The sequence below is a fragment of the Lutra lutra genome, chromosome 1, assembly GCF_902655055.1.
Source record: "Lutra lutra chromosome 1, mLutLut1.2, whole genome shotgun sequence".
Classification (NCBI taxonomy): domain Eukaryota; kingdom Metazoa; phylum Chordata; class Mammalia; order Carnivora; family Mustelidae; genus Lutra; species Lutra lutra.
Genome location: NC_062278.1, coordinates 164,263,171 through 164,278,935, shown reverse-complemented (window position 1 = coordinate 164,278,935; position 15,765 = coordinate 164,263,171). Strand labels below are relative to the sequence as shown.

General features: G+C 57.9%; 1 protein-coding gene across 3 annotated transcripts; it reads left to right on the top strand.

Annotated features, from left to right (window-relative positions):
* Nucleotides 1-1,025: 1,025 nt before the first annotated feature.
* TPRA1 (transmembrane protein adipocyte associated 1) lies at nucleotides 1,026-15,201 on the top strand. 3 transcript variants are annotated; one of them, XM_047742967.1, is made up of 12 exons: nucleotides 1,026-1,231; nucleotides 1,628-1,741; nucleotides 9,006-9,147; nucleotides 9,283-9,415; nucleotides 11,400-11,486; nucleotides 11,586-11,658; nucleotides 11,780-11,859; nucleotides 12,384-12,494; nucleotides 12,653-12,713; nucleotides 12,888-12,990; nucleotides 13,098-13,178; nucleotides 14,505-15,201. In XM_047742967.1, exons 3-12 carry the CDS (start codon nucleotides 9,023-9,025, stop codon nucleotides 14,746-14,748), a joined length of 1,098 nt encoding a protein of 365 aa, XP_047598923.1. In that variant the 5' UTR covers nucleotides 1,026-1,231; nucleotides 1,628-1,741; nucleotides 9,006-9,022; the 3' UTR covers nucleotides 14,749-15,201. The 3 variants fall into 3 exon arrangements, with proteins under 3 accessions (XP_047598923.1, XP_047598932.1, XP_047598920.1); XM_047742976.1 differs by lacking the exon at nucleotides 1,628-1,741; XM_047742964.1 differs by lacking the exon at nucleotides 1,026-1,231 and having other exon boundaries at nucleotides 1,450-1,741.
* The last annotated feature ends 564 nt before the right edge of the window (nucleotides 15,202-15,765 follow it).

Below are 15,765 nucleotides of genomic sequence, written 5' to 3'. Positions count from 1 at the left end.
CCTCTTAGAGGCAGCTACAGAAACTGTGCACACTGAGCTGACTACGGTCCAGGCTGGGAAAGTCCCAGACGAACCGAATCCCAAACCGTAATGAGGTGGTGACTCCATCTCCTGTTTTAGAAGAATGGGGCCAATCTCATTCCAGCCCAACTGTGAAGCAGCTGTGTTATCACCGGGTGTGTGTCTTGGGGTTACTGTGATAAGTGGGTGTCTACAATTTGCACCAGGCGCCAAGTCAGCCTCAGGATGTTGCAAGGAATGTGACAAACATGGTTTTGTCCTCATGACACTGACAATTCTAGTGGAGGGTGGCTGACGAACTAGGAAGCAAGTAAATGAATATAATCATGTTAGAGAGATGGTGCTTGGAAGCAAATAGAGGGGCATTATGTGACAGAGACTGCAGTTACTTCAGCTAGGCAGTCAGGAAGGAGGTCATGTGACAAGGAGCCAGCCAGATGGGACGGGTGCAAAAGAGAGGGAGGCAGGACAAGCTTCTTTATATTCAAAGAAGAGAAACAGAAAGCACTGTGGGCTGGAGCATGCCGGCTGAGGGGGGGGAATGGGTGGGAGAGGACTCAGACGCGGGAGGGCCAGGCAGGGCCAGCGTGAGGAGAGACTGCCAAGAACACAGGATAGATGTCAGAAGCGCAAGGATGGGGCAATCGCGTAAGGCTTCCCAGAGGAAGTTGCCTGAAGAACCGTCGAAGTTAGAGATGAGACGAGGAGCGGTTCAAACCCCCCGCGTCCAGGCTCTGCCACTTCCTAGTTGTGTGCTTTGGGCAAGTTATTTAACGTCCCTAAGCCGCAGGTTCCTCCTTTGAAAAGGCGACTAATAAATAATAACCGCCCTGCAAGGTTGTTGTGAAAATGAGTGCCTGAAACCCAGATGCCAGCGCGCTTTGATGGTGGACGTGGAGGAAGCGTGGCGTGCTGTGGAAGCGCGTCGTTCCGGGGGAGGGGTTGTCCCTACTCTTCCTTCCTCAGCCAGGTGACCAAAGGTCACCTGGCCAGACAGCCGCTGCGGGGCGCCCGAGGCGGTGGCACGCGAGGGGGCGGTCCGCGGAGGCTCCTCCCTAGACCGTCGGGCCGCGGCCGGGCCCGGGAGGAGGAGCGCAGGCTGGAGCGAGAGGGTCCGTTGACAGCTGCTGACAGCTGGCAGGCGCGAGGGCCAAGAGGCGGCAGCGTCCTCGGCTCTCGGGTCCTAGATCCTGGCCGCCTTCGGGGCAAGGTACGCAGCAGCTTCCCTACCCCAGCACTGCGTTCCTCCCCCGCAGTGCCAGCTTCCTGTCTCTTTAAGAGGTCAGCGGGTCGCCCCGCCTCTTAGGGATCTAATTGGCTTTTCCCGCGGCTTGCGCCCTCTTTTTGGTGGAGCTCCATTTCTATAGGCTACTGAAGTCTGGGGGCGGGCCCGAGTGCTATAAGTAGGGGTTGTGGCTGTTTTCGCAGTTTTGGCCCAACGAAAAGGTCGCAGCTGCTTTCCGGTCGCCGCTGCTGGGAAAGGTTGCATGCTCTTTGCGGGCCGGTGAGCCCGGTGCGCTGACCGCGTTTCCCCTTTCCTGCCGGCCCCCCATTTCTGTGGAGCCGGCTGTCTGCGGCTCTTGCGTGACGCTCCCTGGCCCCGCAGCCTGCCCCGGGCGCTGGAGGCCGGACTCCCGGGGCCTGCGCCTCGTCGGCGCTCCCTTCGGTGGCGAATGAGCGGCCCAGGCGGCGGGGCCTGAGCACGGCCCGGGGCCCTCAGGTAAGGAGGGAACCTTTTCCCGCCACACCTGGAGGGTGAGCCCCGTCGCCGCCCGTCCTGAAGCCCTACCGCGGGGCTGGGCGCCCCCTCCCTCTTCCGCGGCTGGGACCGCCACTGCAGGGACGCCCCCTGGCCTCCGCCGCACCTACAGCCCTTCCCCGGCAGGGAGCACCCAGAGCCCGGGTGCATCTAGTGACTACCCGCACAGCTGCGGGAGAGCCGGGAGCTGACCGGGACCTCCACCGACATCCCCACAGCTTGACCGGGGCCCACCTGTCGCCGCTCCTTCTTCCGGGAGTGACCCCTTCCCGCTCAAGGCGCAGCCTCAGAGGACCCCCTTGGAGAAGTTTCAGAGGGCCAAGGGGGCCCCCTGGGTGAGGACTCACAGGAAGAGGCGACGGGTAATGGGAAGGCCGGGAGGGGTAGGGATGGCAGAGCGCTTGGGGAGGAGGAGTGAGCACACCTACAGCTGCGCAGGGCCAGGGCTGGCCAGCCAGGAGGGATGGTGGACCCAGTGGCTTGAGACTGTGCAGGAAGAGTCTAGAGTCAGTGGCCCTGCATTTGGGCCTGTGCCTCGGTCCACAGACAAGGGACAGGACCTGCCTCCAACTTTGCGGTGGCCTTCAGCAGTTGGAAAGGGGCAGGAGGTGGTGTTTATGCAGCTACGGCTGCTGTTGCAGGAGGGACCTTCTGGGAGGCTCAGAAGTGCTGCATCCATGGGACCAGGGGAAGGAGGGTGGAGGGGGACTTTGCTTTCTGCCTCTGTGGTAGTGGTGGGGCTGAGGGTCTTCCCAGGTGATCCTTCTCCCGCTCCCCTGGAAGGGCTTGGCTGCACTCTGCTGGAGGTTCATCTGTTCCCATCATAACATTTTGTTGAGAACTTATTCTGTACCAGGGACTATTCTAGAGGGTTGGGTCATGAGCACGCCTGGGGTGGGCGGCCAGTAAACACATCAGGACCCACTTCAGATGGAGGCCAAGTGCTGTAAAGAAAGCACGGGGCGGGCTATCTGAGAGAGATGTGTTAAGGAGGGCTTTGAGGAGGTGGCTGAGGAGGTGGCCTGAATGATGAGACTGGCAGAAGGGCCAGCACAAGAGCCCTGAGGTAGGAGGAAGCTTAGCAGCTTGGAGAACAAGGTGGAAGCCAGGGGGCGGGAGGATGGAAGGCATGAGGCAGGGCAGCAGGCAGGGGGCAAATCAGGAGGGGCTTCACTTCATCCTGGGGGCTCCTGCTTGGGCTGCTGGCAGTTTACCAAGAGTGGCCTGTCTGGAACAGCGTTCCCCTCCCCACACCTGCGAGCCTGAAGGATGAGGGGCTGGCGTCTGTCCTATGGAACCTTCTTAATCTGTTTTGTTTCCAGAGTTTAGATAATCTCACCTGTCTGCTAAGGGTCAGAAGCACTGAGGGGGCATTGCAGCAACTACGAAGTATAGCCTCTCTCTTTTTGCTCTGGGCTTTCTGTCTTCCCCGGGGTTTTCCATCCAGTCCTGGTTAACCCCATTGCACAGATGAGAGATGGGAAAGCTGAAGCCCAGAGAAGGGAAGATCCTCTCCAGGGGCTCATTGCCAGTCACTGTGTGACTGGAGCCAGGCCTGCCCCATAGGCTGGCCACAGGGAGGGTGGGAAGGAGCTGGAGGCCCAAGTAGAGAGTGGGAAGATGGCCTCTGGAATGTTAACAAGGTCAGGAAAGTACCTCCCAGGTGGAAGAAACAGTCTGTTCCGGTTTCCCTGGTCCTGAGAGACCTGCATTTGCCTTAAGCCACTCAGCCTCCAGGAAACTCCTCTGCGAATTCCATCCCTCGAATCTGGGCTCTACTTCTTCTTGCCCTCAGCCAGCCTTCCCACCATCTCCTGTCCCCTGTCCCATCCTCTGTCCCCCATTCCCTGAGCCTGCAGACCCCTTACTTCTCTGTCACCACCCAGGCTTCTGCTCCCAAGCCCCGGAGCTTGCCCAAGGTGCGGGGAGGAGAATATGGGGCCAGTGACTTAACCCTCTTGTGCCTCTCCTTTCCCCCTCTGTACAATGGGCACAAGAGTAGTTCCATTTCACGCAGAGGTGGTGTGATAGTTGAGAGCGTCACTAAGTGTGTAAAGCACCTAGGCCTGTGTCTGAGGGTAGTGTGCATTGTTGTTTTATTTTTTATTGTTGCTTCAGTTATTTTACAAGCTTTGACACATAGTGGCAATTCTGGTAAGGCCAACAGCCTCATAAGCCAACAGTGCTTCTTTGACCAGCAGAGAAAAGGCACCAGCTGGGATCATATTAGCAATGTGGGCCGTCATCCCCGCCCTTGGCCTGCTGAATCAGAGTCTGCACGTTCATGACATTCAGGTGTGAGAAGCGTAGCTCTAGATGGAGCCCAGAGCCTTCCATCTATAGGTGGAGAAACTGGCTCCCAGAGACGGGCACTTGGCAAGTCACCACTTGGGGGCCTAGGTACTGGAAATAGACAACCTGGCAGGTGGCTGGGAGGCCCAGAGCTTTGTCTGAGAAGATAACAGAAGTACTTCCCTCACAGGCTGGGAGGGCTCAGAGAGTGTGTCTGCTGCAGCCACTGAGTCAGCAGGGGGCACTGGTGGAGCAGACTCATTCCAAAGGGGCCCTTGCCCTCCAACTGAATCCTTCTTCCCTTTACACCCCCCAGGCCTTCCTCTTGGAAAAAAAGCAGCAGTTACTGAGGTGTGACCTTTCTTAGGCATTTACTTCTCTGTTCTTGTTTGATCCTCCTGACAACTTTGTTGGGAAGGTGTTATTTGTCCCTGTGACACGGGGAGAGGAGAAATGACTCACTCAAGGTCACATAGCCACATAATGGCTGAGCCAGAAGTGCAACCCAAATCTGTCCGACTCCATAACCCATGTCAGCTAGAAGGTTTTCCTTAGTGAATTAGAGACATCAGACTCAACTGGACGTAAGCAGAGAAGGGAATTTGTGGGATTTTATGCCTAAAAAGAGTACAGGAGTAGGACTAGCTTCAGGTCTGGCTAGATCCAGGAGCTCATATGAGGCTCTATCCCGGGATGGATTTCCATCTGCCTCTCAGCTCTGCATCCCTCTGTGTTGGCTTTATTCTCAGGTGGGTAGCCACATGTGGGGTCAAAGTGGTCCAGCTGTCTGGTACCACGACACTTGGAGCGGAAAGTATCTGTTCCTAGCAATTACAGCCAGTCCTGTGCTGATTCTCATTGGCCAGGACAGTGGAGTGTCCTGATAAGCCGGGCTTAGATCATGAGCACACTCCTTGGGCATTGTGAAGGGCTTGAGTCAGCTGTCCCTCAATTTCATGGACAGAGACCCGGGGAGCTGAGGTTCCCCTGTCAGGAAAAAGGGGGGCTGGACAGACAAAAACCAAGTGATGCTTCCCCCATCAGACTCTGATTCTTCCTGCTGCTTGGCCCTGGTCATCCTCACTGGCTTTTGTTTTGTTTTGTTTTGTTTTTCCCCACAAGAGACCTCTTGGCTTCTCAGCAGTTACTGGGTGCTTGGCCTGCCCTCTGGGGCCTGCCCCTCCTAGGACTGCTTGACACCCCGTCCTAGGCCAGAGCTGGTGTTGGGTTGCTGGGACCTGAAGTTTGCTCCACAGAGAATGGTGAGGGGTGCAGGGGGAGGTGGAATCTGTCTCCTTCAACTCAGGTCACTTATCAGTCATCCTCCCAGGTCACAGAAGTCTTTGGGGGAGTGGCACACCCCATGCTCAGCATGGCCACATTCACACAGCAGACCCTCAAGGGCCCCATGCAGGTGCCAAGAAACGGCTTTCCTCCTGGAGGGTGTCTGATGGTCAGCGAGGAGAATGTTTCTTGGGAGACTTCCACCATATTTCATCACCTGCCGTTGCCTAAACTTGGCACCAGCAAGGAGAACGCCCTTCCACACGTGGACCAGAGTCTCCCTTTGGGGCACTGTTGGCAAAGGGGAAGACGATCATTCATTTGGTGGGCTGTCCCACGTGTTGCAGGACATGTGGCAGCCTTGGACCCTGTCCACGAAAAATCGTAGCACCCCACCATCCCCATGTCAACCTGGAGAACCCCTGTGTGCTACTGAGGTGTCCAGTTCTGTTCCACACTGCCCCTTCCCAAGGCCACTGGCTTACTGTTGTTAAGATTCAGCTTCTGGCCCAGGGGGCGGGGCCCCTGCCTATGCAGCAGGGCATCACGGAGGGGTCCTGGAATAAAATTGCACCTTGATAGCTAGAGATAGATAGAGAAGGGGGCTGTGTTTGGTGGGGACACGTTAGCAGCATTGGGCTAGCTGGTATAAAATACCCAATAGCCAGGCCAGAAGTCACCAATTCTTGCTCTCTTCCCGCATTCCCTCGGGGTGTCTGTGGGCTGCTCATGTTGGCTGACCCTCCCAGGGGTATCCCAGATCCCTCCACTCCACCCCCACCACAGCCACTAGTCAAGCCACCATCCTGCCTGCCTGCACTGGTACAGTGGCTCCTTGGTCCCCCTGCCTCCAATCTCCCCCTGTTCCATTCCATGTTCCTTGGCAGTCTGAGGGGTCCTCTCCATGTGGACATGGGACCCTATCACCTGCCTTTGTAACACCCTTCTCATTGCATTCAGAATGCAGTCGCATTGTAGGTGGCCATATGGTCCTGTGTGACCTGGCCCTGCCGGCCCTTCTGATCTCCCCACCACCCACCCCGGCCTGCTTCTTGCCCTTTGAACAGGCCAAGCCTGTTTGTACCTCATGGCATTTGCTTTCACTCTTTTCTCCCAGGTGTGCTCTTTGTCCATATTTTCCCAAGTCTGGTTCCTTCTCCATTATTTAGATCTAGTGCAAATGTCAGCTTGTCTGACAACCCAGTCCAAAGCAGTACCTCTTCATATTCATTGGGATTCTGGCTTAGCTGTGGAAACAAAGGTCAGGAAACAAGACAATAGATTATTCCTGCGTATCGCATGATGGTCTGTGTTCAAGCTGTCCAGGATATGCCTGGAGGCATGTTGGCCTGGGACCCAGACACTTTTCCGCATTTCTCTCTTATTCTCAATTCATGGTTTCAGTTTTGCAGTCTAAGGTGGCTGCTGTTGCTCCTGCCACCACATCCCTATTCCAGGCAATAGGAAAGGAGACTTGCTTGGCCTGAAATGGACCAACTCATTAAATTAACTGCTCATTTCCAATTGGATAAAACTTGGTCATGTGGCCATACAGTGGCAATAGAAGCTCGGAAAATAGCCATCATCCTGGGAAGCCACGTGTAAGGTAAAATCCATGGGCCCCAGTACTAAAGGGTAGGGTGGATATTGAGGACCCTGGTAGTCTCTACTGTGTCACCCATTCATCGTTCGGTCCCACTCCTCTGTTAACATGGTTTTCATGCTGGCTGCTTGGCTGGTGGAAGAATGCATGAAGAATGCATCCTTTCTTCGGACCTACTATGTGTTGGGCATATGTTCTTTTTCCCTGTTGGTTTGGCCTCAAGTTGCAGGTGGGGATGTGACCCCAGAGCCAGAGACTGGCCTGTTGAGGAGAAGGACGGAAGAGTCTGAGCCCCAGGTCTCAGCCCATCTGCTTTGGTCTCCTGTCCCTTTCGGCCAGAAGCAGCGCTTGTGTTCCGTGGCTTGGAACAGTAGCTAGGAGACCCTGCGTCCCCTGCAGCCCTCACCCCAGGCCTGCTGGTGCTCAGGCGTAGCCTTAGTGACAGCACAGACATGGGCGCCCATGGCATTTGAAGATCCTTGCAACAGGGCGCCCAGCGACCCGGCCTGCTCCTTGCTGAATGGGAGACCTGTGCTCTTAGAGTGTGAACAGAACACATTTTTCTAATTTTTTAAAACTTACTGACGTGTAAATCAGTATTAGAAAAGTCACAGATTACAGACTCAATGAATTTTGCCACAGTGAGCACACCTGTGTTACCCCCCCCCCCCCCCCGCCATCAAGCACCAGAAGCTGGAATGTGCCCCCCCCCCCACTATGCCCTCCATCCTCCACAAAGGTGATCGTCACCTGGGTCTGTGTGTGGCTCAGGCCGCACACATGCACTCGTAGCTAGCCCCACTTGGCCCCATATCCGTGAGGCCCTGTCATGTCACCGACATAGGAGTGGCCTGTTCTTTCTCTTTCTGTTCTGCTGCTTGTATGAGTAGCACCACGTACGTGTGCATACTGCTGATGGCGGGCATCTGGGCCGTTGCTAGCCCTGGGCAGTTACAAATGTACCCAGAAGTGGAGATTCCAGGTCATAAGGCTTCATCTGTTCTGGTCATCCTTTTAACACTGGTGTCTGTTATGTCCTGATGCCCAGGTCACGCCAGGCTCGCCTGCCCTGCACCCCCCTGAGTTCCCCAAGGAAGTCCCTGCTGCTGTCAGTGCGGACCCAGCTCTGGTCCGGTCCCTGAGAGTCCAGCGACCTGGGAGCCTGTCTGGTCCGGGGTGGCTCCCAAGGCCCCACGCCACCAACTCTCCTGTCTTTAAGGCTGGACTCTTCACCTCTCATTCAGAGGCTCTTGGATGTGGGTTCCCCTGCCGACTCCCATGTCTCCTGGCAGCCCCCCCATCATTGCCTTTGCAGACACAGCTCCCTCTGCCGGGGTGGGGTCCCCTCTGCCCTGTCTCTCCTTTCCTCCCCCTTTCTACTTGGAGACCTCCTGTGCGTCTTCCTGGCACAGTGCATGTCCCCCTGATTTGTGTCTCCCTTTCCAGGGAGGCAGCAGAGGATGGCAAGGGGTGTGGTCCACCTGAGGTGCACACGGTGCCCCACTCTGGCGCTCAGTGGCTGCCTGATTGCAAACTGTCAGTAACCCCCGTTCCTCCAGTGGGCTGTGCGCAGAGGACTCTGAGGACTGCGTGCATGCGGGCTGTAGGGGGCGCTAGACCTCACTTCAGTGCCCACCACAGCCTCCCAGGGTGGACACTGTCGTTAGTCCCATTCCAAGGACACGGGGACCTTGCCCCTCTGCTCCCTGTCTATCTCCCAGATCCCCAGATCAGGGGGAGGAGCTGGGGTCATGCCGAGTAGCCGGCTTTTTTGTGCCTGGCACAGAGGAAGGCTCAGTCACTGGGAGTGGCCTTTACTGTGTGGGGGTCATGAGACTGAGGCCAAGATAGCCGACTGGGCCCCTGTCCGGGTCTTGTGTTGTGGCATCTGGGGGAGCCACACCTCAACTTCTGCCTGGCTGGGGGGAGAGTGGTCCACCAGCCCATGGTAGGTAACCACTCTTGGGATCTACTGGGAACCTGACACCAGAGACGCAAGGCCACACAGCCACTGCGCTACTCACGTGGGGGCTCTCACTCCCCCAGGCCCGGCTGCTGGCAGAATGGACATCCTGGAAGAGGTGATTTGGGCCAACGGGAGCACAGCCCTGCCCCCACCTGTGGCACCCAACATCAGCATGCCACATCGCTGTCTGCTGCTGCTCTACGAGGATATTGGAACCTCCAGGTGAGGCAGGCCGTGGCCCTGAGTGGGTTTCCCCTGTGTGCAGCATGCATGGGTGTGGCGTGTGTGATGGGGGTGGGGACGGGGCATTGCAGACAGAACCTTACCAGGCGGCTGGCTTCTGTCCCCATCTGCTAGGGTCCGGTACTGGGACCTCTTGCTGCTTATCCCCAATGTGCTCTTCTTCATCTTCCTGCTCTGGAAGCTTCCGTTTGCTCGGGCCAAGATCCGTGTCACCTCCAGCCCCATTTTTATCACCTTCTATATCCTGGTGAGTTCACTCCCAACAGGTGACAGAAAAACCTAACTCCAACGGGCGTAGGTGAAAAGGGGAATTACTGACTGTTTCTGTGATGAAGTCCAGCTTCAGACGTGGCTGGATCCATGGGTAAACGGACATCCTCAGGGTTCACCTCAGATGAACCCTCCCTTGCCGGTGTCCAAATTAGCCAAGAGCAGCTGTAAGCTGACATCCTGTCTCCCTGCCCATGCCAGTGGAAGAGGACTGCTTTCCTGGTGGTGCTAGTGTGGACCTGGGACTCCCTCTGACCGGCCTGCCTTGGATCCCCTGTTGGTCCCTGAGCCAGTCTCTGTGACTAGCAGGGAAGGAGCACTCTGGGGCTGGGACAGTGGGGTCAACTCAGCCAGGCTGTGTGCACTGCAGAGGATGGTGGCCCTTGGAGGAAAACTGGGGAGCCGTTTGTAGAGGGCAGGGGAAGAGATGCTCGCTGACAGAAGAATGCCCACTGCCGCCTCCATGAGGCAGTGCTGGGGGACTCAGCGCTGCCCCTGCCCTCGTATTCCTGGGGACTTCCTTCTAGAGAGCTCAGGAGACAGTGGTGAGCATTGGCTCAGGCAGATTGCCTCCAGGCCCCAGCTATGCCATATGACCTTGGACTGGTGGCTTGGCCTCTCTGTTCCTCGGTGCCCTCCTTCCCACATCATGTATGCTGGGCCTGCTTTAGTCTGTGGCACGCCTGTGATCACCAAAGAAGACCACACCCTTAGCCCTAGCCCGCTGGCAGCTGGGCATACAGTAGGCACACAGCATTTGGCTGCTTCTACAGCCTGTCCTCTTGAGTGGTGTCAGCCTCCCTGAGAGTTCCAACGGGGTTCGTGGCACAAAGGACAGACTGTGTATGTATCTGGACTCTTGTGTTTACATGTATCAGAAAACCAAAGTGAAACTCCTGGAAACTGGAGGGAATGTATTGATGGAGAAACTGACAAGTCCCGGGGCTTCGGACTGGCTGGATTCAGGGGCTCCACAAGACTGTGGGGACACAGTCTCAGTCTCCCTCTCAGCTGGGGTCTCTCCAGTGGCCTTGTCAATAGTCCCACGCTCATGGAGCCAGGCAGCCCAGCAGCTCCGGACTTACAACCTGCACCCCCGCCCCATCCCCCCTGCCCCACCAGCTTCCTTTCCAGTGGCTGCACCTGGTGTCCTAGCTGTGCCTGTCACTAGACTCCCTTGGGTCCCACCCCATCCCCAAATCAGGGAATAGCATGTGCCAAATGGCCAGCCCTGGGTTATAGGCCAGTCCCTGAATTTGGGTCAAGTCCCCCCTCTTCCCCACCCCCCACCTCCCCGGCCCCTGAGCCACATGAGCAGCAGGGAGAGGAAGGAGGCTGTTGCCAGAGGGAGGGAGTGGATACCAGGTTGACAAACTCCTGGTGTCCAGGATTTTGAGCGCAGGCACTTCTGCGAGACAGAAGGGGCAGCAGTCTTCCCCAGGGTCTCAGGTCTCTTCCCTGCAGCCTACTCTCCTCCATGGCTGGGTATTAAAAGTGCTAATATGACGGCACTGAAGGAAAATGTGTACCCAGCCCTTACCAGCTGCCAGGCTTGCTTCCGCTACATCGATTTACCCATTTGCTCCTCACAGCCATCAAATACAGTAGGACCTAGTTTCACCCCATTTCATAGATGAGGAAACTGAGGCACGAAGGTGCCAGTCCTTGCCTGAGGTCACAGGCAGGAAGCAGCAGGGCTGGCATTCCAGCCTGGCTGTGGGGCTCTACCGTGTCACCCATTCTAAGGCTGCCAGTATAGCCAGGAAACTGAGGCCGGAGAGGGAAAGGCCAGGCAGAGGTTACCAGCCATGGAGGGTCACCCCACCTCCCTGCATCCCACTCTTGACTCTGAGTTTGGAATCCTTCTGTTCTCACAGAATCTGAGGCTCCTGTGGTGCCCTGTGCCTCACAGTGGTCTCATTCCCTGACCCCATCATAGCATCCCCACTCTTGCCCACCAGGTGTTTGTGGTGGCGCTGGTGGGCATCGCCCGAGCCGTGGTGTCCATGACGGTCAGCACCTCGGATGCTGCAACTGTTGCTGATAAGGTGTGGCTGGGCCTGCTGACAAGGGCGGGGGGGATGCGGGGCGCTGGGGAGAGGGGTGACCGGGCCCCCAGGCTGACACTCTGCCCGCTCTGTGTCCAGATCCTGTGGGAGATTACCCGCTTCTTCCTGTTGGCCATCGAGCTGAGCGTGGTCATCCTGGGCCTTGCCTTTGGTGCGTGTGCTGCTGGGGCCAGTGCTCTCCCTGTCCCTCCCTAGTGGGCACCGACCCCACCACGGTCTCCCACGGCCTCCCACGGCTGGCTCCCTCTCCCTGACCAGTACGTTTCTTCCAGGTCACCTGGAGAGCAAGTCAAGCATCAAGCGGGTGCTGGCCATCACCACAGTGCTGTCCCTGGCCTACTCGGTCACCCAGGTAAAGGGGGAGGTGGGGGGCAGGGGCAGCTAGGGGGGCTCCCTAGAGGAGGTCAGGGGTCACTGAGGGCCGAGCATCCTCTGTTCCCTGGCTCTGGGTCCAGGTTTGAATTACCTAGGGTGCTTGTTAACAAGGCAGGTTCTCCCCTCCACCAACCAGTCCAGTCCATAGGCCGGGGTGGGGGCGGGGAGGATGCCTGGAACCTGCTGTTGTCACAGCAGCCCAGGTTCCCTAACATACAGGTTTGCAGACCACACTGAGAGTTGTACATCTAGAGACTCCTTCCTTAGAGTTGGCAGCAGCTACCTCCTGCCGAGCTCAGTTCCCTGCTCCACGGCAAGGGCCTCCTCTGGGGGTTGGAGCCCAGTGGGTAGGGAGAAGAGCGGGGCCACGAGCAGTCTGGAGCAGGCCCAGCCAGGGAGCTGGGCTTGCTGTGGTGGAGAGCTCTGAGTGCTTTGTATTAGGGAGACTCTAGGATTTCCAGGTGGCAGGAGACTGAGGCCATCCCCTGCCTGCCCCTGCAGGGGACACTGGAGATCCTGTACCCTGACGCCCACCTGTCGGCTGAGGACTTCAACATCTACGGGCATGGGGGCCGCCAGTTCTGGCTGGTCAGCTCCTGCTTCTTCTTCCTGGTGAGGTGGAGAGGGCCCTCTCCCCTTTCTGGGCCTGGCACCCTGGGGGTGGCTACATGGGTCTCAGAGCCTGAGGCAGGGGTCTGGACGTCTTGGTCCCAGGCTTAGCTCTGGGCTCGGTGTCCCCAGCATCCTTCTCAGCCTGGCTGTCTCTGCAGGTCTACTCTCTGGTGGTCGTGCTCCCCAAGACCCCACTGAAGGAGCGCATCTCCCTGCCTTGTAAGCAGCCAGTGGGTGGCTCTGGGTCGGTGCTGGGTGCAGGGGAGGGTCTTCTGTTGGAGAGCCCTTGGTGAGAGGGAGGGGTCCTCTTGGCGGCCCAGAAGGGCCTCAGGTGACTCCCTGGGGATGAAGGGTGGAGGCAAGGGCAGGGCCTCACGGTCCCCAACCCCCCAGCGCGAAGGAGCTTCTATGTGTACGCGGGCATTCTGGCGTTGCTCAACCTGCTACAGGGGCTGGGAAGTGCGCTGCTCTGCGCGGACATCATCGAGGGTCTCTGGTAGGTGGGGCGACGCGGGACTGGGAGCAGCGGGCAGGGGGAGGCTAAGCCCAGGTCCCATTCAGAGGAGGCCCCTCCCTGATCTGCTCCTCCTGCCCTGCCCCCAGCTGTGTAGATGCCACCACATTTCTCTACTTCAGCTTCTTTGCGCCCCTCATCTACGTGGCCTTCCTGCGGGGCTTCTTTGGGTGAGTTTTCCCACCGGGATGGGGGGGTGCGTGGCGCAGGCAGGGGGCGTAGGACCGGGGCGGGGCGCGGGGGGGGGGGCGTGGTAGCTGGTGCCCTGCTCACCACCCAGCGGCTGGTGGTTTGAGGGCCACGGGCTCCCCCGCGTGGCTGCCTGCGGAACTGCGCCTCCAGCTCCATGGGCATGCGCATTCTCCGCTTCAGGGTCCCCACCCCCTGCTCCCACCCAGTTTAGGCACTGGGAAGGATGAGACAGATGTTGTGTATATGTCTGTACCCACGCGTGCATACACACATATATGCATATGCACACATGCGTGCACATACATGCATATACACATTCTATATGCAACACACACAGGCATATACACTTTCCCCACAAGAGAGTGTCTATGCGCAGTGTTCTACACTTGCTTGCTTTTCATTGTAGAAGACTCCGCTCATTCTTTTCGGCAAGCATTCACTGAGCACCTGTTAGGTGTCGGGCACTGCTGCAGCTGTCACGTTCTGACAGGGAACAAAGAAGACACAAATCACCACGCTCCTGGATGCTCACTGGGAGTGGCTGGGGAGGGGAGCAGGGTTGCGGGAGGCCGGTGTGGAGTGGGTAATGGGGGAGGTGCACGTTGGTGCCTGTTTGTGTTTGGAGGCGTGTCAGGGAGACAGGATGCTAAGGACGTGAGGGATTGATGGTTGGATCCTGGGCCTCTGATGTGGTGGAAAAGCTGGATCTGAAGAGACGGCAGGGGACCGGAGGGGGGTGCACAGGGCATCAGAGGAGGGGTGAGAGGGGTTGGATTGGCTCTCATCAGCCCAGCCCTGATCTGTGTGGGACTTTGCACATGCATTTATCTCCCTGGCCTCGGGCTCCTTTTTGTAAATTGGGTACAGCTGTTCCCTGTCAGAGTTACCCTGAGCATTGAGGGACCCCCTTCCACCTGCCCTCTCCCTGCTCAGCAACATGGCCCAGGAGCACCAAGTAAGTGGTCATAAAAGCTGCAACGGTGGAGTTTGCTACTGGTGTTTGCTGAGCCCCTCGGGCCAGAATTTACCTCTGTTTACCCTCTGCTAAGAGCCTCTTGAGGTCAGAGTTGGACCCATTTTACAGTGAGAAACAGGCAAGTGAGAAACATGTCCTTGTTCAAGCTCACAGGTGGGCTGAGTTTTAAAACAGGCCCACGCGGGGGCGCCCATGGCCCCTTGGACTCCAGAGTCCAAGCTTTGGGGATCTCCTGGGGCGGCCATTGGGCAGCAGGGCTTACTGTTTGGAGAAGGAGGCCTCTCCTGACCAGACAGTGGGGCTCCACCACCCCTCTCTCCTCCACCAGCTCGGAGCCCAAGATCCTCTTCTCCTACAAATGCCAAGTGGACGAGACGGAAGAACCAGATGTGCACCTGCCCCAGCCCTATGCTGTGGCCCGACGGGAGGGCCCGGAGGCGGCAGGAGCCGCCAGCACGCAGTTTGACTCAGCCGGTGGGGTGGCCTACCTGGACGACATCGCTTCCATGCCCTGCCACACGGGTAGCATCAACAGCACAGACAGTGAGCGCTGGAAGGCTATCAACGCCTGAGTGTGGCCACCGTGGCCCGGAAGGCCCAGTGGGGCCCATGGAGGGCAGGCTGGAGAGAAGACTAGGGAGTGCCAAGTCCCTGGGGGGGAGGAGGACGAGGTCATGGGACCTTCTATGGGCAGCAGCCCCAGGCAGGCCCTGTCTCGCCCTCTGTGCCCCCAGTTGCTTTTGGCCACCTCTGCTCTAGCTGGGGGCTGCCTCCCCCTTCCACCTGCTCTCTCCCTGTTCCGCTGGCTCAGACTCTGATCTCTCAGGGGCAGGCCTGGCTAGGCCGGCTGGGGGCACCTCCTTTCTCCAAAGCCTGGGCACCCAGGACCGGTCTGGCTCTTCTCATCCCTCTGCCTCTTCCCTATTGCGCTTTGGCCTCCTCAAAGCCCACTCTGGCAGGTGGGCGGAAGTGTGTATATTTTCTGGATCTATTTTTTAATAAAAAAACAAAAGGAACAGAAGCTGCGGCTGTAGAGGTTCCTCCTAGGAGCCCGAGGGTTGGGGTGAGACCCTGCGATGATCAGAGGTCCTGGCAGGTCCTTCTGTGTCCCAAGCCCTGGGAGGCTCTGGGTTGCTTCATTTGTTCGATGGAGGAACACTGGCCAGTGCTCAGGCCCTGGGCTGGCTGCTGGAGAAGTGGAGGACAGTCGGATCCCAGTGCCCCATATCTTGGGTCCCCATCCGAGCAGACAAAAGGATTGTGGAAAGGGAAACATGGTTCTGTGAGCTGCCATTTCCCAACCCTGTTGGGGAGTGTGGGGTTTGGAGTGAGCCCTGCAGGTCCTGTCCTTTCTCTGCACCTTCTGCTCTGCTCTCCTGGACCGGCTGCTTCCCCTCCCCTAGCTTCAGCTCACCATCTGTGAAATGGGGATAAAGAGGCCTGTGTTGCAAGGCCTGCTGTAAGAATTACCAACACAGTTTGTGACTGGGGCCAACGTGCCATGCTCCCTGGGATCCGGGACCCAGAGAGCTGGCCAGGAGTGGGCCAGGAGGTTCCTCCTCAGAGCTTTCTTAGAAGCCTGGTGGGTG

Bases quoted from the DNA above. Each gene is read 5' to 3' on its own strand.
- TPRA1 (XM_047742976.1), top strand. From the start codon at position 9,023: ATGGACATCCTGGAAGAGGTGATTTGGGCCAACGGGAGCACAGCCCTG. The intron at 11,860-12,383 runs GTAAAGGGGGAG...CTGCCCCTGCAG, and splicing joins TGGCCTACTCGGTCACCCAG to GGGACACTGGAGATCCTGTA. The intron at 12,991-13,097 runs GTAGGTGGGGCG...CCCTGCCCCCAG, and splicing joins GACATCATCGAGGGTCTCTG to CTGTGTAGATGCCACCACAT.